General features: G+C 48.3%; 1 protein-coding gene across 1 annotated transcript; it reads right to left on the bottom strand.

Moving 5' to 3' along the window:
* Trim14 (tripartite motif containing 14) lies at positions 1-25,398 on the bottom strand. The gene is made up of 6 exons (XM_008851959.3): positions 25,013-25,398; positions 22,359-22,454; positions 13,940-14,173; positions 9,347-9,509; positions 5,727-5,819; positions 1-4,454 (listed from the first exon to the last, which is right to left on the bottom strand). Exons 1-6 carry the CDS (start codon positions 25,349-25,351, stop codon positions 3,919-3,921), a joined length of 1,461 nt encoding a protein of 486 aa, XP_008850181.1. The 5' UTR covers positions 25,352-25,398; the 3' UTR covers positions 1-3,918.
* Positions 25,399-25,787: the final 389 nt, after the last annotated feature.

Raw genomic sequence — 25,787 nt, forward strand, 5'->3', positions numbered from 1 at the left:
CAGCATACAACAAATTTTATTAAAGAAACATACATATACTCACACAGACCCTCCACTAGTGGAGAGGGGACTCAAACTGAAATCCAAAGCCCCTAGGAAGGCTTGAGCCTTTTAAGCATTATTGGTGGGTCCCCTTCCCTAATGTTGGATTGGTTAACTTGAAGACTGATAGGTTTACAGCTCCAAATGACAGTCCAGGTCTGGCCCTGGTCAAACCTAAACAGGTCTGGACTGGTCAGCTGGAAAGGGGGCCCTGTTGATTGGAGACCAGGCTTTGTCTCAGACCAAGAAGAAACTGAGTGTACCTGCCATCATTATCATCAGTGGTCCTTCCCCTGCCTGTCAGAAATATGGCTAGTGCCTCCTAGTCCCTATCATGAGGCCAATGTCATGTGAGATAGAATTATAGGCAGAAGAAATGACACCATAGGGAAAGGAGAGCCCCTGAAATCTCTAAAAGCTGTGGGCCACATGGCTTCTATGGTGCTAAAGGATGACCACAAATGTGCCAAAAGCTCCATAATACCATTGTGAATGGGAACAGCTGGGAGTTGGGTTGCTTCCATGAATGTTAGAACTTAGGGGCCAGCAAAATAGCTCAGCAGGTAAAGGCAATTGCAACCCTGACTGGATGACCTGAGTTCAATCCCTGGAACCCACATGGTAGAAAGAACTGACTCCCCAAGTTATCTTCTGATCGTCACATGCGCACATGGTACTTAAGGGGCCCACATACCCACAAGATAAAATATAACTTGTTATCTTCACTAGTGGCAAACTCCCCTCACTGGAAGATTTGACTGGGGACAGCTGGCTTTTGCAAGAAAGCTGTGAAGGGGATGGGAGGGGAACCAGGTCTTATCTAGGCCTGGAAGCTATGCACCTACTGAAGCAACACAAACTCCCAATGAACACAGTTACAAGGGAGAATGTTCATATTAAACCACATATTAGAAAGTTATTTAAAAATATTTGTTAGGCTGGTTGTGGTGGTGCATACTTTAATCCCAGCACTCAGGAGGCAGAGGCAGCTGGATTTCAGTGAATTGAGGCTAGCCTAGTCTACAATAGTGATTTTCAGACCAGTTGGGTCTACAGAGACCCTATCTCAAAGACAAAAGCAAAAACATTTGCTGGGATGGTGTCAGCCAGCCATGAACTCAAAACTCCAAAACAAGTCAAAGTATCTGGCAGATCGCAGAGGCTGGCCCTGGGTGGTCTAGGAGAGAACACACTGGAGAGCAGCCCTTGCCTAGCCCAGTGATTTTTTTTTTTACTGTTTTGTAGGAACCCCTTGCATTCTGTAATAGTCCTTTGCAATCCCTGGCCCTGGTAACTAGAGATTTGAGACAGGTGTCCTCCATTTCCCTCAGGGCTGGTCTTCACTAAGCTTGTTTCTTATTACCAAAGGGGGAACAAAACACCCCCAAACCAAACTGCTGGGGCTGGGATGTAGCTCAATGATAGAGCTTGTCATGTGCAAGGCCATGGGTTACAAAGGAAACAATTTGTGATTTACCTCATCAATGAATTTCTACAAAAGCATAAGATACTTAGTACTTTATGGACTTGGATCCCAAGGAGATGCACTGAGAGTAGCCACTACTCATTAGCTGGGTATCAGCTGTCCAACACTGATAGAGGAGACCTCCCTTAGAGATGCTAATAGATCCTAGTCTGATACACTATAGTTTTTAAGGCAATTTCCTAAGCTCTGACTCAGTTGAGCTTCCTGGCTCAACTTAGGGTCATTTACCCACATTTTACATATGGAGCCACCAACAGAAAGCCAGCCTGAGGCCACACAACTGGTCATGGGGTGAAACTAGCTTTCTGGCTAGCACAGGCCTTGCCCAGAACCAGCCCTCCTACTTTATAGTCTACCGGCTTTCTCTGTTGCACGAATCCTAGACTCCAAACAAGCCTACCTTGGGTATAAGGTTTCATTTCAGAACCCCGTGAGAGTAATCCAGAAGTAGAATCAGCTCCTGGGTAAGCAGTGAAAAAAGCAACTGCGGCAGTAAGAGGTCCCCACAGTACAGTCTGGTGGACAGCACGGACCAATGCAGCTGTCACCTCAGGCAATCAACTCATTTGAGTCTCCATTCTGCCTCGTGCAGGTGGATTGTTTTACACCTCCAAGTGAGTATAGTTGGATGACTACATGTGACAGAGCCTGATACAATCATAAGAGCCACCATGGCTTGGCCCCTGCGTTGGCGGGTGTGGGAATCACTCCTGGTCTGTGTGATTGTATACCTGACATTTTTGTAAGAATATCCTGTCAGGATTAACCTTGGAGCCATTCTCAGCTTTCTCTTCACTCAGGATTCCTAGGGCATTAGTGCCTTAGATGTCTACCCAGCTCGGGTTTTTATTTGGTTAGAATGAGGCCCTCTGCTGCCTCATTTTTTACTTGGGATGCCCTCGTATTAAAGTGCTATTTAAAAGCCTAACACTATTGGCTTGGCAGTTTTCTAAGGTTCAAAATAGATAATACAGTCTTCTTATTTTTTTTTGGTCTTTTTGAGACAGGGTCTCTCTGTAGCCTCAGCTGTCCTGGAACTATGCAGACCAGGCTGGCCTTGGACTCTGGCTCCCGAGTGCTGGGCTTAAAGCTGTGCGCCACCAAGCCTGGCTAATAGTCTTTAAAACAGAAAGGGGATTGGGCTTTGGGTCTTCCTCACCTCTCAGGGCCTTTTGCCAAGCACCCAAGAAGATGCTGTAATGCAACCTGACTTCATAACCACCAGGGAACTGACCAGTAGCATGTTGAGTCTTCTGAACTGAATCGTGGATACCTGGAGCTCTCCCTCATAAAGGAACTAGTCTCTCCAAAGGAGGTGCTGCTCCTTTGACCCCCTTGATTTCTGTCACTTTGTTCTAGAAAACTGGCCTGGATTTGAGGGATGGGAGGAACAGGGATGACTGGAGCTATGCAGACCCTATTCAACCTTGGGTTGCTTAGCCAACAGTCATGAGCTGATTCTTTTCCAATACCTAATCTTAAGAGTCAAATCTCCCAGGTGGAAACCTGGGCCCAAACGGCTGGGCAGGGGCAAGTCAGACACTGGTGAGGTGGGGGTGGACAATCTAGGCTCAGGCCTAGCTGAGCTCTGAGTCACTAAGGGCATTTAAGACAGCTCTCTTGGAGCTATGGTCTCCCCAAATGTATGGCAGTGGGGTAGGATGATCTGTAAGGTCAGCCCATTCTGAGTAGCCAGTGGTCACTCATTCATTGCTTTTGTGTGTGTGGCTTGGAGAAGACTTCCTGATGCAGGTAAACCTGGGGGAAAGGCAGACAGGCCAAAGAGGCGGTTTTCCTATTTATTGGGGGCCCACCAAAGCTCAGAGGTGCAACTGTGGACTTGATTCTGGCTGGAACATCTCTGAAAAAGACCAACAGGAGCTTCGTGGAAGTCCTCAAAAGTCAAACTAGAAAAACCTGAAGCGAAGGGAAAGTGTGCTTCGTGTTTTGTTTTTGTACTGTCTGGGAAACTCCTTCTACTCCCAAAAGACCAAGAGAATTTACAGGTAGCTCACCCTGGTTTTAGGGTAGGAGATAAGGAGAAGGTACAGAGTAGGAAGGGAGGAATCCTTACAGAATCTCTGGAGGGAGGGGCAAGCTGAAGTTGCTGGGGAACAGGTGGATGAAAGGGGCCCCTGACATGAAGGGCCACTTTGGGGGGGCGATTCAGTCACACATGCTGTCGGGGGTGGGGGTGTTGTATGCGCTGCACGGCCGTGAAGGCTCTGCGTTCTGGCTAAGACCTCTCGCCCGTGGGGGTGTCCCTTTAAGGAACCTGCACTAAAGGCGGTGGCGTGTATGTACCTGGTCTGGAAAACTGATGAGAGGCATCCACCTTTCAAACTAGCACTGTGGCCCCCAGCTACGCCTGGGGACCGGCCCTCGGAAGCCTAGGGCAGCCGGGGGATGCTGATGGTCCCCTCCCAGAGCCGCAGCGCCGGGTAGAGCGGCTCCTGGAAGTTGGCGTGGAAGGTGTGCAGGTGGCGCATGCCCCCAGTCACGTCGTAAAAGGCCAGGACGCCCGCCTCGTAGTCCAGGAAGACGCCGAGTCGGCTGGGGTCGCGGCGAGGCCGCAGGCGGCTGCGCTGGCAGTCGTGGAAGGCCCAGTACTCTAGGTCGTAGCGCTTCACGCACCACGATTGCCGGTTGCAGCCCAGGCGGGCGGCGGCCGAGGCCCCGTGGCGCCGCAGGGACGGGTAGGCTGCGCCCACCCACCAGCCCGAGCCCGCCTCCTGCACGTCCACCTCCCAATAATGGCGGCCGGCCGCGAAACAGTCGCGGCCCAGCACCTGCCAGAGCGCGTCGAAGCGCGTCGCGGGCGGCGACCCCAGGCGGCCCAGGAACGCGCAGCGCACCGTCAGGCCGTCCGACGACAGTCGCAAGCGCGTATGCATGGTGTCGGGATCCAGCGAGGGCGTGCGCGCGTCTGCGGAGGAGGCGGAGACGTCAGTCACGACCCGAGGGCGGGGCCAGACGGACCACACCCCCCCACCCCCACCCGCGGGCACAGATGCGCACCACAGAACCCGGGGAGTAGCCAAAGGAGAGACGGAAAGCCTCCCTGTCTACCCCTGGGACGATGCCTCGGGCGGGGCGCGAGGGAAGGAGACAGTTTTACTATGCACCCTTTGTATGGCTTGAGTTTTGACCATGAAATTTACAGTCAATTAAAAAAAAAAAAAGAGTTAAGGAGCTGGAGAGATGGCTTAGCAGTTAAGAGTGCCTGCTGTTCACTTGTTTGTAGAGGACCTGGGTTCAGGTCCCAGCACTCACATGGCAGCTAAGAACTGTCTGTAACGGGACTTCTAGGGGATCAACCACCCTCTTTCACCTCCAAGGGTACTTGGCACACTGCAGTGCAAATACATACATAGAACATTTTAAATAAAATAAATCTTTAAGAAAAAAAAAGTTTAAAGTAATCCTATTTCTGGGTGTGGTGGCACAGGCAAATTCCAGCACTCGGGAGGCAAAGGCAGACTGAGATCTCTAAGTTTGAGGCCAACCTGTTCTACATAGCAAGTTCCAGGCCAGTCAGAGTTACACAGTGAGACCGTCTTAGAAAAAAGAAAAGGTAATCCTCTCACTGTGAAGACTCGAGTGTGCGGACTACTGACCTTTTTAGCCTTTAACTTGGCACTCTGTACTTTTTCCTATTATCATACCATGGTGTGCTCAGGGGAACTACTTTTAAAACTTACTGATATATTCATGAGCCACCCTTGAACAATATCCAGAGCATTTCAGTGGTGACCCTAGCCTATAGAGTTAGAAGTTGTTTGGAACAGTAGATTTCCTTAGAGGATAGCAAATGGGGAGCTTGGGGAAGGCTTCTAGAATTTTCAATTTCTTGGTCTGAAGGAGGTTCAGAAATGTTTTCTTTTACAGGAGTCAGCTTCACTCCTTTGTTATGTGTGTTTTTCTTTGCATTTTATTTTCAAAGGTTTGTTTTAAAAAATGTGTACTTGGGACTGGAGAGATGGCCCAGCAATTAGGAGCACTGGCTGCTTTTGCAGAGGACCTGGGTTTGGTTCCCAACACCCATATGGCAGCTAACAACTGTAACTCCAGTTCCAGGAAATCTGATGCCCTCTCTGGCCTCTGCAGGGATTGCACACTCATAGTGCACTTACAATACATGCAGGCAAAACACACAGGCTCCCCACCCTGTTACCCTCTCTCCACTTCCAGGTCTTACATTTCAAGAAGAGAGATCTCTCCGGTGAGAGACTGATTTTCAGCACAGTGCCTGGCTTGGTGCTGGGGAAGCCTGAGAGCTGGCATCTTATGTCTGTAAGGAATTTGAAATGTGAGACATGAGCACCTGGATCATGCAGGTAGCACAAACAAAACAAAAAAACAGCAAAAAACAAGACAAAAGTTGCTCCCCAAGAATTACATGCAAATTTAGGAAAATATGTAAATAAACAGGGAAAAAAATTCCAGCAGGACAGCAAGTCATTGGTGGCAGGCAGGTGAGAGCCTCAGCTTTCATACAGTGCTGAGCACTGAGGACTGAAGCAGAGTGGACCAGGAGGAAGGTGCTCAGCAAGAAGCCTAACTGGGGGCTGGAGAAATGGCCCAGTGATTAAGAACAGTGTATTGCTCTTGTAGAGGCCCTGAGTTCAGTTCCCAGCACCCACATCAGGTGACTCACAACCACCAGTAATCCCAGTTCCAAGGGATCTAGAGCTCTCTTCTCAGAGGCATATATACATATACACAATTTAAATAAATAAATAAATAACCCTAAAAAAAAAATCTAACTGATGGGAACTCTGAGCAGTGGATGTGATTCATGATAGAAGGGAACTTCCAAAGTCCTTCCACGGGGAGGATGAGACATTTTCTTGAATGGTGTAAGCACTGGCAAGTTGGCCGCACTCCTGTAAGCAACCAACTAAACTCATTGGTTAACACACACACACACACACACACACACACACACACACACACACGAAGGCATGAAAGTGGAAGGGGGAACCAGTTGGGAAGAGGAAGGGGATCAGCCTGAGGGAGAGGGGGACAGGAGAGGGTAATGGAGGGTGAATATGATTTAAAAATACATGAAAATGTCATATAAAACCCATTATTATTGTATAATAAAGCATTAAACTGTGTAATATTAATCTGTCACACAGAACCTGAGCTTGCAGAGAGGTCCAGTTCTCAGAAAGCGAAAAGGATGGGAGGCTGTCCCAGCAAGAGGGCTTCTTAGAAAGTGCCTCCCTGGGGCCTCTGCCTGCCCTTCCCTGGGTCTTGTCCACAGGGCCTAGTTCCCAGCCATCTAAAGGCGCCCCTCCTCCCTCCCCAGCACCCTCACATACTCATTCATCACCATAGCCTATGGATGATGGCGTAAAAGTAGGCAAAGGCCTCATCCCCCTACCCAGAACTCTAGCATCATCCACGCTATTACCTGTGTGAGATCTGCACAAGGAAGCTCACACTTCTCACACCCAGCAGGTGCAAACACTCTCTTCCCCATACACAAGGTGCCATCTCCCTTTTCAGAAAACTTCCTTCTCTTTTTCATGCTCAAACCCTTGAGCCTCCTGACCTACCCACACCCCCCCACCAGCCCTCCTTGTCCTTCTCCACTCCATATCCATTCCTCTGAAGTACCTCCTTTAGTGCTTCTTCAGCATGCCAAGCTCACTTCCACCTCACCCCCAGGACCTTTGCACTTGGCTTTTTCCTTTGCCTGAACACATTTCACTGCACAGCCCAGCAACAATGACAACAGTGAACTCTTAGATGGCACTCATTATGCCTGAACCTATAGGTCCAAGAACTCATTTACTTCTTATGGCAGCCTCACCAGAGGGAACTCCATCACAAAGATGTGAAAACAGGTCTGTAAAATCAGGCGCATTGCCCTAGGTAACAACGCAGGTTCCAGAGCTAGGGTCCCTCCCTAGACACATTTGCTGTCTGTCTAACCCCTAGAGGGCTGTGAGCACTGCAGAAGCACTAGCTTTGTTTTGTGCCTCTGTGCCTGGCACATAATGGGTGCAGTCAGTGTTCAGAGTGACTCATCACGACGGAGGTGAGCAAATGAAGGAATGAGCGACAGGGATTTCTGAGTACCTGGTTTGTGTCCGACCCTTTGTGCACCTTAGAGCTGGACCCCAAGTGGTTACTGCCCTCCAGGCATGTATGAGGGCTGAGGAGGGACCAATGGGTCCATCTTGTGAAGCCCCAGGCAGGTCACAGAGAAGGGTCCTGGAGGCGGTAAGGCAGAGGGGAGGGGAGGGAGAGGAGAGAGCCAGAGTCATCTAGGAAGGCTTTCCTGGTGTGGTCACATCCTGAAAGTGACATAGGCAGACGATGGAGGTTGGAGAGAGGCAGGCAGGACACCAGCTCAGGAAGCATAGGAGATGACATCGAAAATTGTTAAGCTGGAGAGATGGCTCAGTGGTTATCTCAGTGGTTAAGAGCACCAGCTGCTCTTGCAGAGCACCTGGGTTTGGTGCCTAACACCCACATTGCAGCTAACAACCATCTGTAACTCCAGTTCCAGGGGATCTGACACCCTCTTTTGGCTTCTGCAGGCCTCAGGCACACATGTGATACACTTGCATACATACAGGCAAAACACACACATAAAATTAAAATAAAAACTATTTTTTTTTGTCTTTTTGAGGTAGGGTCTCCCTGTAGCCCCAGCTGGCCTGGAACTCACTATGTAGACCAGGCTGGCCTTGAACTCATAGAGATCTGCTTGCCTCTGCCTCCCGAGTGCTGGGACTAAAGGCATATGCCACCATGCCTGGCAAAATAAAATCTTTTAAAAAATTGTTGAGGGTCAGGGAGGTGGCTTAGTAGGCAAAGGCACTTGCTGCTAAGACTGATGACCTGAGTTCAGTTACACACACATACACACACACACACACACACACAAACGTAATAAAAAAATTTTGTTAGGGGTAGGTGGGTTGGAGTGAGGCATGGTGGCAAACACCTGTTATCTACTCAGGAGACTGAGGCAGAAGACTTGAAAGGTCAGGGTCAGCCTGAATAACTTAATTGAGACTGTCTCAAAATAAAAAGACATCTGGGCATGTATCTAAGAAGCAGAGCACTTGCCTAGCATGCTTGACGCCCTAGGATCCATATCCAGTACTAGGGGAAAAAAAATGGATTAGGTCCTGCATCTCCTAACCACCCAGCAAATGGCATTGTGTGGGAAACACTTAAGATACCAACCTTTGGAGCCAGGCAGGGCACAGACCTTTAAATCCTGTAATCTCAGCACTTGGAAGGCAGAGGCAGGTGGATCTCTGTGAGATCAAGGCCAGCCAGGTCTACACAGGAAGTTCCGGGGCCAGCTACAGGGAGACCCTGTCTCAAAAAGACCAAAAAAAGACGCCAACCTTTGCTATCCCTGAGCTAAGGGGCTCTGGGTAACTGGAAGAAGGGTGTTTTGGTTAATCTTGTCAACTTAATGGAATTTAGAATCATCATGGAAACAAACCTCTGGGCAGATCTGTAGGACTTTCTATATGGGGAAGGTACATCTTAATTATGTGCAGTACCAGTCCATAGGCTAGGGTTCCAGACTGAATACAAAGGGGGAAATGAGCTGAGTGCCAGCATTCACCTCTCTCTGCTTCCTGACCACTGATACAATGTGACCAGCCACCTGTGGTTCCTGCCACCATGCCTTCCCTGTCATGCTAGAGTACACCCAGCTACTGTGAGCCAAAATAAATCCTTCCTTCCTTAAATTGCTTTTGCCAGGTATTTTGTCACAGCAGCAAGAAAAATAATTAACATAGGGAGTGAGGACTCAAAACTGGTCCTAGAGCAACTCACTGTCTTTCAGGCGAGTGTCCATTGGCGTCTGTAAGGCGTTCTGTATGGCTTCCACAAAGTCCTTGAAAAAGATTTTGACAGGCTCGAAGGACAGAGGCATAGGGTGGCCCAGCTCTGTGGAGCTCATCTGTTGCCCCATCTCTGGCTTGGTGGCTATATATGCCTGTGGGTGGGTGGGTGGGAGACACACGGTCAGGATAGTTCTGGGAGCCTGAGATGGAAGGCACATGGAATTGTTGGTTACCCCTTTCCCTTCCCTTCCCTTCCCTCCCCGACTCCTCTCTCCCGTCTTCCACGCTCAAACTCTTCTCCCCTCCCTCCCCTGCTCCCTGTTTTCTGTGTACACTGAGGCTACACTACAAGGGATGGAGGTAGGAATCACCGCCTGCCCTGCCCCCAGTTTGCCCCCCCGCCACTTCTTGGTTCTCCTGTGCACAGATGCTGTGAGAGTGGAGGGTCGGTCTACTGGGGAAGGAGACCATAGGGCTTGTCCATAGATGGCAGCTAGAACCCCTGTTCCAGGGGGGAAGCCAAGGCCCTAAGCAGGTTGAGTTGGACTGTGTCCTGCCCTTATTGCTTCTCCTGAGTCTTGTGGCTTTGCTAAGGAGAAGCCAAGATGCTGGGTGCAGGCGTATGATGAGACTCTCAAGCCAAGGCTGGGATTAGAAAGCAAGGGGAAGGCGGTGACTGCAGAGTTTAGTTCTTGGGGACAGTGGAGGTGGGGAGGTCCTGGGTCTGTGTCTTGCTCAGCAGAGATGTGGTGTGCCTGCACTGATACACAACCCAACTGTGGTCCAGACTTCAGTGCTATAGCCTGGTCTCCTCTCCCAACTCTGACCATCCTGGGGGACCCTGTCAGTGACCTAGTGCTTGGTCACAATATCCTTTCTTCCTTAAAATAGTTACAGTGGATTTGCAGTAAGAACTTTGCACTTCCTAAAGTGCTGTCCTGGTCAAGGAGCTGGAAGATGGCAGAACCCCAGGTGAACAGGCCTTGGTCAGTGGACAGAACTGCCCAAGCAGGGATGGGTGGGTAGGTGCCCCAGGAAGCAGAGAGGGTGGCCTGGCTCTCAGCTAAGGGCAGAGGTAGGTCCCTCCTGGCAGGATGCTGTATGTTGGGAGAGACTTGGTGAATGGCCTGCAAGCCCTACCCAGCCTAGAAACCAAAGGGTCTCTCATTCTTCTGGGAACCAGAGCTGAGGTCCCATTCAGAGGGCTGGAGTGGAGCTGACCAGGAAGTTAGAGCATTAGCAATTCCAGCTACTCTGGAGGTTGAAACAAAGATCCTAAGTGCAAGGTCTGCTGGGTTAGAGAGTGAGTTCAAGGCTAGCCTGGGCAACTTAATGAACCCTTGTCCCAAAATTTACAAAATAAGCCAGGAAAGATGATATATGCATGTAATCCCAGCAATGGAGATGTAAAGGCAGGTGGATTAGAAGTTCAAGGTCATCTTTGGCTACGGAGGAAGTGGGAAGCCAACTTAGCTACACTGGATACCAGGGTGGGTAAAAATCCTCAGCAGGTAGAGGGCCTTGCAGGCAGGCCTGTCAACCTCAGTTCAATACCTAGACACAAGGCGGCAGAAGAGAACCGACTCCTGAGAGCTGGCCTCTGATCGCCACATGCATGCCTTGGCACTTGTGTGCCTGAACACACAGAGACCCCACACACAGAGACCCCACACAGACACACACATACATACACACACAACACACAAATAATGCTTAGAATAAATGGTTCACATACAATTAAAATAAATAGCTGGTTGTGGTGGCATATGCCTTTACTCCCAGTACTCAGGAGGCAGAGGCAGGGGGATCTCTGTGAGTTCAAGTCCAGTCCAACCTACATAGCGAGCTCCAGTCCAGCCAGTGCTATATAGTAAAACTCTGTCTCAATAAATAAATAATAAATGAGAGAGGTAGCTCAGTAGGTAAAGTGCTTGCTGTAAGCTTGAGGATCTGAGTCCAGATCCCAGCATCTATGTAAAAGCTGGGGCATGGGACTGTAACCCCAACACGAGGGGTGGGAGTACAGTGTGGAGACAAAATAATAAGGTAGAGTGGTTGAGAAAGACACCAGTGTCGACCTTCATACAACCATGAGGGACGTGTGTACCTGCACACACAAGTTCGAATATATCACATACATGTACTCACATGTGAATGAAAATAAAGTAAAAGGGGATTGAGGATATGGTTTAGCATGTGTGAGGCTCTAGGTTCAAACCCAGTACACACACACACACACACACACACACACACACACACATACACACACACATATATATATGATAAAATGAGTAAATTAAATTAATGGAACAAACAAATTAAATAAATGAGTGAATTAAATAGATCACATCATCGGGTGCTGGAGAGATGGCTCAATGGTTAAGAGCACTGACTGCTCTTGCAGAGGACCTGGGTTCAATACCCAGTACCCACGTAGCAGCTAACAACCATCGGTAACTCTAGTTCTAGGGGATTCAATGCCCTCTTCTGACCTCCAAGAGCACCGCATGACATAGGTGCACTTACATACATGCAGGCAATACACTCACACACACAAAATAAAAATAAAATATAAAAAAATAGATCACATCTGCCTCCCACTTGTGCAGACTCAAGAGAACAGTCTCACATCACACATCTCTGCATCTCTCAAGCCAGAAGCCCAGGCACTATCTAGAATTTTCTCTACTTCTTCCCCACTTCCAGACCTCTCTGGCTGTATCTCTAAACCTGCCTGTTTCTTTCCCCAATGCCCCACTGAGGTCCAGATCACTATCATCTCTCTCTGGACACTGTGGTCCCTCCCGATATCCCATCCAGCCTTCATCCCTGACCTCCACAGTTTAGACCCTTTCCTGTGACCACAGGACCTTTGGATAGTATTGGCTTGACCCTGTCAAGGCTTTTGTTCCTCATTCAACACGTCCCTCCCCCAAATCTCTTTACAGGGCAAAATCTAGACTTGAGGGTGGGCACTGAAGGCCCTTTATTAGCTGACCCTGAACTCCTGACCCAGCTCTAGCCCTCCTACACCCCTGCCCCTCCTCAAGCCATCGGAGTCCCAGACGGTCAAGCCCTTAGGGTATCAGGAGTGCCTTTGTGCAGGGACAGCCTCTCTGCTCAGTGCCTCCATAGAAGCCCACTTGTTTCCCTACACCCAGCTGTACCATCAGCCCTAACTCTGTCTCCCTAGACAGAGCTTGAGCTAGCTTATAGATAACTGTTGAGCATATGGGGAGACCATTGTGAGCACCTTATCTCCAGCAGGGGGCCTGGCACTGTAGAGGGTCTTGATAGGACTGTAAATAAACAGAAGAAGGAAAGATGAGTGATTAATATCAGTAGTTGTGATCCAAGAGAGAAAGAGAAAAAGCACAAAGCACAGGAACTGTTTTAGGATGCCAGAATCTCTTCAGGAAGGAGGTGGAGGCAGGAGGATCCAGAGTTCAAGGTCATGCTTGGCAACATAGTGAGTTTGAGACCAATCTGGGCTCCATGAGGCCCTGTCTCAAAAATCAAAAGCAAAAGATTTGATTTGGGGAATTGACTCAGTAGGTAAAAGCTTGTGCCGAGCTCAGCGTGCAGAACTGAGTTCAAATCCCCAGAGCCTACCTAAAGCCAAACACAGTAGTCAGTAGCATCCATCTGCAGTACTGTTAGTGAGATGGGAGGTGGAGACACACACATAAAACAAATATTTTATTTTTTTGACAGGGTCTTCTTAGCCCCAGCCAGCCTAGAACTCAGTATGTAGACCAGGCTGGCCTCGATCTCACAGTGATTTGCCTGCCTCTGCCTTAGGAGTGCTGGGATTAAAGGTGTATGCCACCACACTCTGCATACATAATTTTTAAGACTATAAGCAGAGAGCCAGGTAAGGTAACTTGTGAGTCTTGAGTCAGATGTGGGTTCTGTTTTGTTTTGTTGAGACAGCGTTTAAATGGAACCCAGGCTGACCTTGAACTCTTGATTCTCCTGCCTCCATCTCCCAGGTGCTGGGATTACAAATGTATACCACCATTCCTGACCAGACTCAGGATCTGATCTTAACAGTGTATGAGTCCCAAGTGAATCCCTCTACTTCCCTGAGCACCACATCTTATTTCAGGCTGTATCCCAGATTCCTAGCAAATATTAGAGTTAAGATTAATAAAATGCTTGTACTGTGGAACCCTGGGAAATGATAGTTGGTAGCATTATTTATAGCTTAAGACACATGTTATCTGGGCCAGTGAGATGACTCTGATGGGTAAAGGCATCTCGGGCTAAGCCGGACAACCTGAGTTTAATCCCCAGGACCCACAAGGTAGAAAGAGAAAACTGACTCCACAGGTTGTCCTCTGAGCTTTACATTCCTGCCATGTTACACTCACACATGTGCACCTGAATAAATAAATGTAACAGATTTTAAAAGGATATATATTATTCTAACAGTGTGTGTATCCTCTGAAAGCCTTCACACTGATCAGGGAGATTTCTCTGCAGGTGTCTGGTGTGTAAATGCCATGTTCAATGCCACAGTAACTCAGGTGGATTTGTGGGTAGTGGGAGGTGGATGTAAGATCAGGAACCACAGCTGTACCTGTAGCAGCTGAACAGGGTTGGACTCCTGGCTGATGGCCCAAACCCTGTTGGACAGATCATCCACAGCTTCAATTTCCTTCCCACAAGACTCCACTTGTTCGCTGTAATCCTGGAGAGCAAGCTGTGTCTTCTTATCGATGAAGTTCTTGGCCAGTACTTCCTCTTCATCAAGGAGTAATCTGAGTTGTGTGAATTTCTCTCTCAGCCAGCCTTTACTTGCCTCTGCGTGAGCCTAAAAATAAGTCAATTGTAGACGATACGTTTGCCAACCAGGAAATACAGAATAAGTGACAAGAAAAACATCATAACACTTACAGAGTCCAGCAAAGTGGTCAACAAGATACAAAATGTAACTCATAAAAACTAAGGCTTTAGAGCTGGGCATGGTGGCACATGCCTTTAATCCCCATACTCCAGGGGGTGGGGGTGGGGCAAAGGCAGGTGAATCTGTGAGATGGAGGCCTTCCTGGTCTACATAGAGAGTTCTGAGTCAGCTGTGGCTAGAGGGAGACCCTGTCTAAAAAACCCCACAAGACAAAAAAACAAAACAAGTACTCACATCCCACTAGGAAATGTATGGAGAAATAGTTTTTTTGTTTTTGTTTTGTTTTGTTTTAAGACAGGGTCTCACTGTGTAGCCCTGCTAGTCTGGACCTCGCTGTGTAGACCAGACTAGCCTCAAATTCAGAGATCCATCTGTCTCTGCCTCCCAAATTCTGGGATTAAAGGGATGTGCCACCACATCCATTTTATATGGTTTTATAGTATACTGTTGTTTCGATGTTAAAAACTTCGAACGTTGCCAGGCATGGTAGCACCCCTTTGCTTGTTTTGTTTTTTGTTGTTTTTGAGACAGGCTCTCCCTATAGCCCCAGCTGGCCTGGATTCGCTATGGAGACCAGGCTGGCCTCGAACTCACAGAGATCCTCCTGCCTCTGCCTCCCGAGTGCTGGGATTAAAGGCGTGTGCCAGTACGCCCAGCTTTTTTTTTTTTTTTAAGACAAGGATATGCTTATGTAGCCCAGGCTGGTTTCAAACACTGATCCTCTTGTCACTGCCTGCCAAATAGTAGGATTATAGGCACTGTCACTATCCATGTCCCCGTGCACTTTTTTTCGTAGAACAGCTAGTGATTTGGGAAGAGATGGGAGATGAGTTTCTATGTGTATCTCCTATACAAGGCTTTAAGCAATGGCTAGCTTCTGAGACCAGCTCAGCCTATGGCCTTATTTGTAACATGGCTATAGACAGTCAGTGTACCTGCCTACCGGTGTACCTTTATTGAATGACCAAAGGAAGGGAGGAAAGTGTGTTCTGGTTCATTAGCCATGTCCCACTGAATGGGACTGATCTAGTCTGATCTCAGAAAGTAAGCAGGGTTGGGCCCAATTGATTTATGGATGGGAGAAAACTCTTGTTCCAAACCCCTGAGTGATAAACACGTATAGGAGGCCACAGAGTAAACCAGGCCTTTGAAAAGAGTGATAGCTCCTTCCAGCTGGGCTGGGTGCCTGCCAGTTCTGAAGATCCATTTTGTCATGAATATCCCAAAGAAGCTTAATGACACTGCACCCTGCTAGGGCTGTCAGTACAGGAGGAGCTGCTAAGAGTCCAGTAGAGAGGGTGCAAGCCCATAAGGAGGGTACAAAGTGTGTGGGGGGGTGCGGAGAAAGAGGGAAACAGGAAGAAGGAAAAGAGCATGAGGAGGAGAGGGAGGGAGGGGAGAGAAGAATGGAGGAAGGGAAAGAGGGGGAGGAGAGGGAGGCAGAGAGAAAGGAAAAGGGGGGGAGAGATTGAGATGTTGTCTGCCAGGTTGGGTCACATGGAGGGAAGCTGAAATCAGATCCCAGACTGAAGTGGCTGGGTTGGGAGCTGGGTTGGGCAGGGCAGGGCAGGGGGCTGGGTGAGCGCCCAATGAAGCTTGGTTGAGAAGAACCTAAGGATTATGGGAGAGAAAGAACCTGACCAGCCAGGAAACCGTGGTCAGGATGGGCAGGGATTTAGCAAAAGGGATGCTTTCTCCAGGTCCTGTGCAGGTGGGAGGGGCCTGTGAGAAGGCCTGGAGCTGCTTCCTGTACACTAGGCATGACTGGGTAACCCCCCTGTGGCCTCTGGTGGGCCCTGCTGCCAATGTGAGGTGGGCTCTCCAACCTTGACCACCTAGATCATTTTAGTTATAGTGGCCCTGGGCAGCAGGAGGGAGTGGAGAGGTAGCTGTGCCCAGCAGTGTGGTAGAGGCCAATGGCATGGTCAAGGTCGGCAGCACAACCTGTCCACACCCTCACCTCCCCATTTCCAGTCTGGCCAAGAATCTGATTATTGGAATTGGAAGGCAGGTCAGCCAGACTAGCCAAACCGGTGAATTTCAGGTTTAGTGAGAGAAAATAAGGGCTGAGGAAGATGCCTGAAGTTGACCTCTGGCCTCCACATGCACACAAATTCACACTCATCTGCACACACACAGACTATAAGGCCAGCCCGGGAAACATACGGTAGTAAAATCTCATCCTTAACCAAACCGAAATAACAAACCTCACTGCACGTTTGGAAGATTGGGAAAGAATAGCGTTGGCCTCTCATCATCTAGTACAAGTTTAAGAGGAAACCTGGGGCTGCAGGTGACTGTGGGGTCATCTGCCACCTGCATGCATTGACCTCCAAAGAAGCACGGTAGGAAAGCACACAGCCTAAATGGGTGTGGGTTGAGATTAAAGGCCACATCCTTAACTTTCCTATGGAAACCAGTGGTTGTCTAGGCTTCTCACTGGCTTCTGCACAAGAGACTTTGGATCATGTCTGACCTTTATTGATTTGCTTACAAAGCCTGCTCCATAAATCACTTTCCATGCTAATGGCCTTTCCCCAGTTTGGCCTGCAAGTCCAGAGCGTCATGGTTGCTCAGTCCTCTCTGCCACAAAATGACACCTGTTATAGTTCAACAGAATGCCTGTGCCTGCTGTAGGTGTGTCACTTCTAGGACTGTGTCCTGGAGGAAATAAATCAAGGTGCCAAAAATGGTCACTACTCTATTATTTTGTGTTAGGGAAAGACCCAGAAATTACCTAACCAACATTAGGAATATGGCTTGCTGAATCATGGTAGATGCATGTAATATAATATCTGTTATCTAGAACTGTCATTAGAGCTCTATATGGTGGTCAATGCCTGCTGTCTCAACTATTCATAAGGCTTGAGGCTGAGGCAGGAGGGTCATTTGAACCCAGAATTCGGAGGCCAGCCTCAGCGACATATCTAGACTTTGTCTAAAACAAACAAATAGCAACAAAAAACAAAACCTGACAGTTCACAAAAAATTCACAGGCCATTGGAACATACCTTGATCTCATCCCTAGGGAGGTAAAAGCAGGAAGAAAAGGAGTTCAAGGCCAACCTGAGCTATAGGAGACTCTATCTAAAAAACAAAGCAAAACAAATTTATAGGTGAGACCTGGTAGTTCAAGCCTGTAATCTCAGCTACTTGGGAGGTTGAGACAAGGTAAAGGCCTATCTGGGCTACAGAGGAAGTTCAAGGACAACTTTGGTAACTTAGCAAGATCTTGCCTTAAAGCAAAAAAATTTTAAAGACGCTGGGAATGTAACTCAGTGATAGAGTGTTTGCTTAGCATGTGAATCCTTGGCTTGAATCTCCAGAAACACACAAACACACACACACACACACAATTCACACAGAGGTGCTCAGTGACATGTAGCTTTGGTCAATAAAGGAGAAAGAGAGCTTGGATTGTGGCACTTGCCTAGCATGCATGAGGCCGTGTTGAATCCTGAGCTCTGCAAGATAAATAAATAAATGAATAAATAAATGAATAAGTAAATAAAAGTAAAGGAGCTGGCATGGAATATCCTGCTTCCTGTTTAGGCACATAAAAATGAACCAAGCTCAAAGCAAAAGGAAATTCTTGGGTATCAAAAACAAAGAAGGGATTCAGTGTCAGGGGCCAGGACAGGAGTTGAAACTGGTAACCCTGGCAGGGGTGGAACTGGACCTAGCCATCCAGTGGAGAGCTCAGGGCCACAAAATGCGGCTCCATCTGGAAACTAGGGAGCAGAAAGCTCCACTCACTGGCCTGTGAAAAGCCCAGGAACCTGGTCAACCACAGTGTTAGTGTTAACTGTCAACTTGACAGAATCTAGAATCACTTGGCTTGTAGGAGATTGTCTTGATTGTACTAATTGAGGTGGGCACACCTGCCCACTGTGGGTGGCACCATTCCCTGGCTGGGCTCCTGGCTGTGTGTGGAGAAAGGGAGCTGAGCAGCAGCATGTCTACATCATCTCTGCTTCCTCACTGTGAACGTGATGTGAGCAGCTGCTTCAGCGCCTGCTGCCTTCGCTTCCCTGCCATGAGGGATTATGGCCTTGAATGGTGAACCAAAATAAAACTTTTCTCCCTTAAGTTGCTTTTGTCAGGGCGTTTTGCCTCAGCAACAGGAAAAGTTAGACATCTACCTCGGGTCACCTGCAAAATAAACATACAAGCTGACACTGTGCAAGCTTGAAGTCCAAATTCAGGGAACTGCAAAATATAAACCCAGATGTGGAACTATTGACACTCAGAACATCTCTGTGCCCAAATATTGAAGTCTTGGTCCCCAGATGCTGTTTATATTTTGAGAAGTTCTGGAAACTTTAAGATATGGGCCCTAGGGGCTGGAGAGATGGGTTAGCGGTTAAAAACACTTGCTGTTCTTCCAGAGGACCTGGATTTGGTTCCCAGCACCTGCATGGCAGCTAAGAACTGCCTGTAACTCCAGTTCTAGGGGATCTGACACCCTCTTCTGGCCTCTGAGGGGCATTGTACGCATGTGGTGCACTTACAGGAGGCAAAATATTCACACACATAAAATAATAAAAAGATGTGGGGCTTAGCTAGAAGTGGGCCACTATGGGTGTGGGCTCAGGGGTTTTATCTTATTCCAGGCCTATCTTTTTGTCTCTGTCACTCCCTGTCCCCCTGCTGCCATGAGGTAAGAAGCCTCTGCCACAACCTCCTACAGACATGGTGTTCTGACACACACCCAGAATCAATAGAGCTGAGGTCTATAGACTGACACTTCTGAAACCATGAGCTAAAATTAAATCTTTCATACTTTTTTTTTTTTTTTTTTGGTCTTTTTGAGACAGGGTCTCCCTGTAGCCCCAGCTGTCCTGGAACTCACTATGTAGACCAGGCTGGCCTTGAACTCACAGAGATCCGCCTGCCTCTGCCTCCCGGGTGCTGGGATTAAAGGTGTGTGCCACCACGCCTGGCACTAGTTGGCAAATTTTAAAAAGGCATTTGATGGTGAACTTATACTCACCAGCATTTGGGAGGCAGAGACAGTAAGACTGTCACTAGGTTGAGGCCAATCTGGTCTACACACATATCAAGTTTCAGAACAGTCAGTGCTATGAGGTGCCACTCTGTCTCAAACAACAAACCCATTATAATATGAAAAGAACTACAACACTTCTGAAAGGATAAACCCTTTTAGAATTAGCTAAAAATGTGTTACACATTTGAATGATATATGTTGAATATGTTGAATGCTATAAACACTGATAAAACAGATATCTAAATAAACCAAGGCATATACCATGTTCATGGATTTGAAGACAACACAGAAGCGATATCAAATCTCCCTAAATTGAAACACAAATTTGACACAATTCCTATTAAAATCCTAACAAACTCTTATAGATATATATACAAGATCATTCTAAATTTAAAATGGAAAGTCAAAGGAACTGAAGAGCTGAAGCTTCAGTAGGTTTTTTTTGAGACAGGGTCTCCCTGTAGCCTTAGCTGGCCTGGAACTCATGTAGACCAGGCTGGCCTTGAACTCACAGGGATCTGCCCGCCTCTGCCTCCAGAGTGCTGGTATTACAGGCATGTACTACTATGCCCAGCTTGTCTCTGTCTCTTAAGTAGCTGAGACTACAGGTGTGTGCCACCAACACCAGGCTAAAATGTACAATGGGTGCACTTACATACATGCAGGCAAAACACTCATACACATAAAAATACAAATTAAAACATCAAAACCCACAAAAACCAAACCAAAACAAAAACCCAAACTGCAATGTATGTAGACCCAAGTTGACTTAGATCCTATCAGGTTCTGAGTTTTGGCATTGTAGGACAGGAAGTAACCTTTGGGGCAAACTGAGAGAAGAAACAGGATACTTGCAGCTTCCTGTGAATCTGTAATTATTTCAAAGTAAAAGTTTAGAAGTTGCTGAAACCTGCCCTGCACCTTACCTTTGACCCACCACACTGCTCCTAACTCTCTCTGGGGACCTCCAAACCATATCTGCTCACAGATCTACAGGCAGTGGACTTGTAGGCACAAGCTGGTCCTCACGCCGAGCAGCCATGCACCGCCCCATCTCTTGGCAAGAACTGTTTTTCAGCTTTCACTTGCCGACGTCGTTTTGAGCTGATTTATCTTCTTGAGCCCAGAGCCTTGCATTTTTTTAAAGTAATTTTTATTATTATTGTGTGTGTATGGATGATGAATGTGAACAATATATGCATGTTGTGTGGCGATCAGAGGACAACTTTTGGAAGGCAGTTCTCTCCTTCCAGGATCTGGGAATTGAACTCAGGTTGTCAGATTTGTGTGGCAAGTGTTTTCACACCAGGAGCCATCTTGCCAGCCCTTTTATGGTTTTCTTTGGGTAGTGGTAGGGGAATGGTCTTGCTATTTAGCCCCCTGGCTCTGGCCTAGAACTTGCTATATAGACAGACTGATCTCAAACTTGGGTTGACCCTCTTGCTTCCCAAGTGCTGGATCATAGGCAGACACCACCATGCCTGGCCATTCCTGTTCTTGAAGGTGTGAGAGACACTATTAATAATTAAGCTAGGGACACAGATGTGACCTGTAAAAGTCCAAAGAACAATGGAACGTGTTATCCTTACAGATAATGGATGTTAGGAAACAGGGAGTCAATTCCTGAATGTTAGCATGTAGTGGTTTCCAGCTCTACCCCAGCCCCGCACTGCTGAGGACCTGGCCTTCGGAAGTTACTGTGGTGACCAAAGCCAGTCTGCTTTCTGCCTTGTGTGGTCACCCAGGTTTACAGAGCCCTCTGTGGGACAGACCGAGGGTCTTCTACCCTAGTCTCCACTGAAAGGAGGGACTAGCTGAGGCCAAGAAGGGAAAGGGACTAGCATAGTTCATACGGAAGGTTCCTGAAGACAAAGCATTTCCAGTCAAAATGGTGACTCCCAGTGTCAGACCCAACTTTCTACTAAAAAAATCTCGGGAGAAGCTCGGTGTGGTGGCGCACGCTTTTAATCCCAGCACTTGGGAGGCAGAGGCAGGTCTCTGTGAGTTCAAGGCCAGCCTGGTCTACATAGTGAATGCCAGGACAGCTGTGGCTACAGGGAGATCCTGTCTCAAAAAGACAAAAAAAAAAAAAAGAAAAGAAAAATCTCAGGAGAATCTATTAGTCCAGGTGGGGTGGTAGTAATCCAGGCCCAACATCCTAGCAACTCAAGAAAGCTGAGACCCTGTCTCAATCAATCAATCAATCAATCAATCAATCAATCAATCAATCAATCATCAAACAATCATTCAGCTGGGCTTGGTAGCTAAGGCCTATAATCCCAACTATTCTGGAGGATCATAGATTGAAGGCCAGCCTGATCTAGAAAGAAAGATCGAGGCCAGTTTGATCAGTTTAATAAGATCCTGTCTCAAAATAAAAGTTTCCCATGTTCCTGTAAATAACCCATCACTCATGTTCCTTTAAGTAACCCTAATTAATTGGCACATACACACAAAGGAGGGCTAGTTAGGAAGAGGAAGGAAAACAGTGGGAGGGGGACAAGAGAGGGTAATGAGGAGGGAATAGGATCAAAATATATTATACACATGTATGAAAGTGTTATAACGAAGCCCACTATTATGTATAATTAGAATATGCTAATGAAAACTTTAAAGAAACTTTGCAGAAATTGATTTTAATGAAAAAGAAAAGGAGGACTGGAAAGATAGAGCTTAGAGGTAAAGCACTTGCCTAGCATGTAGGCATGTTCCTGGGTTCAATCCACAGTCCCACAACAAAAATAATGTATGGAAGAGGTGCATATTTATAGGTTATATTTATACTCATTTCTTTTATGGCAAGGAAAATCTTGAGAGTTGTTTGCCTGTTCTGTAAGCTGTTTTTCTTTGCCTAAGGCAATTGGGGTACAGGGAGGAAGATGGGGGACTGGTCCCTCTCAAAGAGAGATACAACTGATACAAGACTGGGACTTGACCCCCTAAGTCACAGAAACATCAAGTCTCACCCACTTGACATCTCCTTTGAGGTTAGTCTTTTTGTTTACCCCAGGCTTCACTCTAGGGGACACTTAGGTCCTGGGGGAAGTGTGGACATTTGCATCTGGGGAGGAAGCATCCACTTGCCTTCAGCCGTTCCCCGGCATCTTCTATCTGGGCTATGTTACCAGTGTGCTGCTGTTTCTTGATTGCCAGATGCTCTAAACAGTCTTGGATGAGTTTCTGTGAGGGCATTCGGGGAAAATGGAAACATAGTCACTTCTGAGATGACAAGCTCTTATCTTTGCTCACCTTTTTTTTCTTCCTTAATTACATTTTACCTATTATGTGTACAGGGGGTGAGGCACTCATACCATAGCATGCATGTGGAGGTCAGAGGACAACTTTCAGGTGTCCATTCTCTCCTTCTACCATTATGGGTTCTGAGGATTGAACTCGGGTGTTCAGGCTTTGGAACAGGCACCTCTAGTCACTGAGCCATCTCACCGGCTCACTCCTGAATTCTTCTTTTTCTTTTTTTAGTCTTTTTGACACAGGGTCTCCCTGTAGCCCCAGCTTGCTTGGAACTCACTATGTAGACCAGGCTGGCCTTGAACTCATAGAGATCCGTTTGCCTCTGCTTTTAAAGGTATGTGCCACTATACCTGGGCCTCCTGAATTCTTTAGTGTACACATACCTGAGGATCTGAAGGTAGGTGGTTTACCCAAAGTTATGTGGTTAGGTGGAGGGTGAACTAAGACTCCTCTTCTCTGAGCTTGAAGCCTTTATCTGGTATGCCTCTAGCTTGGATGTCTGTTTCCTACCTTCCATGTCTGCTTTTTCAAGTTGCTATTTTTTAAAATGCCTATTCTGGGTCTCCTACCCTCACAAGAGTGGCCACATGTCCTTCCTAGTCTTTCTTACTGCTGGCCTTACGCTTGGTACCTGGGCCTGATTCTTGTCTCCCCATAGGAACAGGGGTGGGTAGATATCCGGACTCTGAATCAAACTGGATTGCTAGGGCATGCCAATTTCAAGTGAAGAGCTAGAAGTCCCAAACAAGTTGGCAGGAGCCCCAGCCACAGAGTGAGAAGCAAGCTCAGTCTGAGCCCAGCTTTGCAGCCTGGCCTGTCTAAATCTCCATTTCCTTCACTGCAAACAGGGCTGCCATGAGACTGAATAAGACATACAGAGTGCATGGCCAACGTACATGCTCAGTACAGGCTACTTTCCAGTTTTACCTTCCAACAAGCATTTGCTACCATATGCACACTGAAAGAGTAAGCTGAGGCAGGAGACTGGTCATAAGCCAAGATAAGCTTTAGCCTCAGCTTCCAGAGCACAAGCTCACCCACGGTGATGCCTAAGTTCCTGCCTGTGGTGGCTCAAGGGCCCAGCAGGTACTTCTATCTTTGGACCTAGTGATACCCTACTTATCCTTTAAGGCCATGGTCGATGGTCCCTCCTCCAGGAAATCTTCCTTGGTTTCCTGCTCCTAGTTCTGTCTTTTCTCTGGCCCTCATTGAACATGGCCTTGGGCTCCCTGGTATGGTATTTACCACATGATATTGTTACTGTCTGTTCTCCCTGACCAGCCAGGTGACCCATCCAGGGGAGGACCTGACCCATGACTTCGTTTGGGGCACAAGGCACATACTAAAGAAGAGTTTGATGGATTCATGATAGGTGAATGGGTAGGTGAAAGAGTGGGGGTGTGTATGTGGACGCATTGGTAGGTAAATAGAAAGCTGAGGGAGACCTTTGGGTCATAGGTCTGGAAAGCAGCCGTGGAACTCCAAATAACAGCATATAAGGAGCTATTATTACTTATTATTATAGTCATTTTATGGGTATCAAAAAGGCAGGCTCTGCGGGCAGGGGCAGAACTGGAACCCAGGACTCCAAGAGCCAGATTGTCCTCCCACAGGCCTGATTTCAACTTGGAGTTGGGGGAGGGTAGAAAGGAAGGTATTATGGGGCAGAGTTCAGAAGACTTCTTGAAGACAGAAGTGGTATAATAGGATCTGTGGAGACAACAGGGTCTGGCGCTAGCTTGCCTTCCTGAAGTCCAGAGAGGAAGGATTTGACCAGAGTTGAACAAATCCAGTCAGGGTGGAGCAGAAGTCCATTTCAAGATGAGAAGCAGCTCTGAGGAGTCAGGTCTATCGGTGGGGTCCTCACTCTTGTTCCAGAGCCTTCCTTTTGTTATCTATAAATTGTTGTAGTAATAACAGCTAGCTGCTAGAGCGGGCAAGGGTGTGTTTGCATGGAGGGAGGAGCGGAGTTCAAGGTATGAGAGAGGGCAAGTCAACTGCAAGCCCTCCGTGGTCCCCAGCTCAGAATGGCTGTTTAGGAATTCCAGTGCCGATGTACACACGACCATTTTCTTTTTCTACAACACCCCTTCCCTTTTGGTCTTTTGAGACCGTCTTGCTATGTAGCATAGGCTAGCCTCGTTTGTGTTTATTACACCACAGGTCTTCTAACCCATAGCAGCGGCATGAAAGTCGGCCTGGTAGAAGAGGTCAAGGACATCTGGATAGCAGCCTGAGTTTCCAAGTCCCCAACCCTCTGTTCTAAAGCTTAGCTGGTGGCTTTGTCTCACCTTTACCCTTCCTTAAACCTCTGCCTTCTGATTTTGGGTTTACTATCTAGGGAACCTCAAGGCCGCCTTGGGTTTCCAGGTCCTAACTGGAAACCGGCAGTAAGACCTCAGGCTGGCGCTCCCTTCGACCGTTACTGGTGCTCAACTCCCGCCCCGCAAGACCCCCCCACCTGCGCGTGTCTCCGAGGTTCCCACCTGCACGCGCGCCGCCTCCTCCTGCGCCAGGCCCACTGGGTGGCCGCGGTGCGCACCCAGTACCGGGCACAGGGCGCACACGCAGCGGCCGCAGCGCAGACAGAAGAGCTCGGCCAGGCGTTCGCTGTGCTCCGGGCAGCGCCAGCCACGCGCCCCGTCGGGCTCTGAGTGGCCCGGTGCTCCCGGCGTCCAGCTAGCCATTCGTAGTGCCCACCGCTGCCCGTTCTGCAGTGCAGCCAGGCGGGGCTTCCTCGGGAATCGAAACCTTGCCCTGGGGCGGGGCGGGCCATCAAGCTCTGGGTGGGAAGCCGGCGGGGCATTGACCCGCTGGGGAGCCATGCTTGGTCCCGCCTAGCGCTGGATAGGCCGCACAGCTTCCTCCTAGCCACAGGGTGCTCTCTGCGCCCGCTCAGAACAGGAGGGGGCATCGCCGACGTGAGGACCAGCTCCTGATAGGCTAACACGGAGGAAGTGGGCTTCCCGCTTGGTGATGCTGGTCTAGGAGCTCTCAGCTGCGGCGCTGAGGGGAAGCGAACATGGGTGTGGCCTGCCCGAATGGGGTGCATTCCCTGCGCCCCGGTTTTGCGTTTTCTTCTAATGCCCCTTTCATGGGGATAGCCTTTGCCCGACTGGAACAGAATTCCAGAAAACCCCAGTTGGCCCCAGGTAAAAACTTGCAAGGCCCTGGGGCTCTGAAGATGCCCTGGTCCTTCTGGCCATGATGGGTGCTCCTATCACGGGTTGCGTGTTTCTAGCCTGGGGGTCTTGCAGTTAG

This window comes from Nannospalax galili, unplaced genomic scaffold, assembly GCF_000622305.1.
Source record: "Nannospalax galili isolate Female #2095 unplaced genomic scaffold, S.galili_v1.0 scaffold106, whole genome shotgun sequence".
Classification (NCBI taxonomy): domain Eukaryota; kingdom Metazoa; phylum Chordata; class Mammalia; order Rodentia; family Spalacidae; genus Nannospalax; species Nannospalax galili.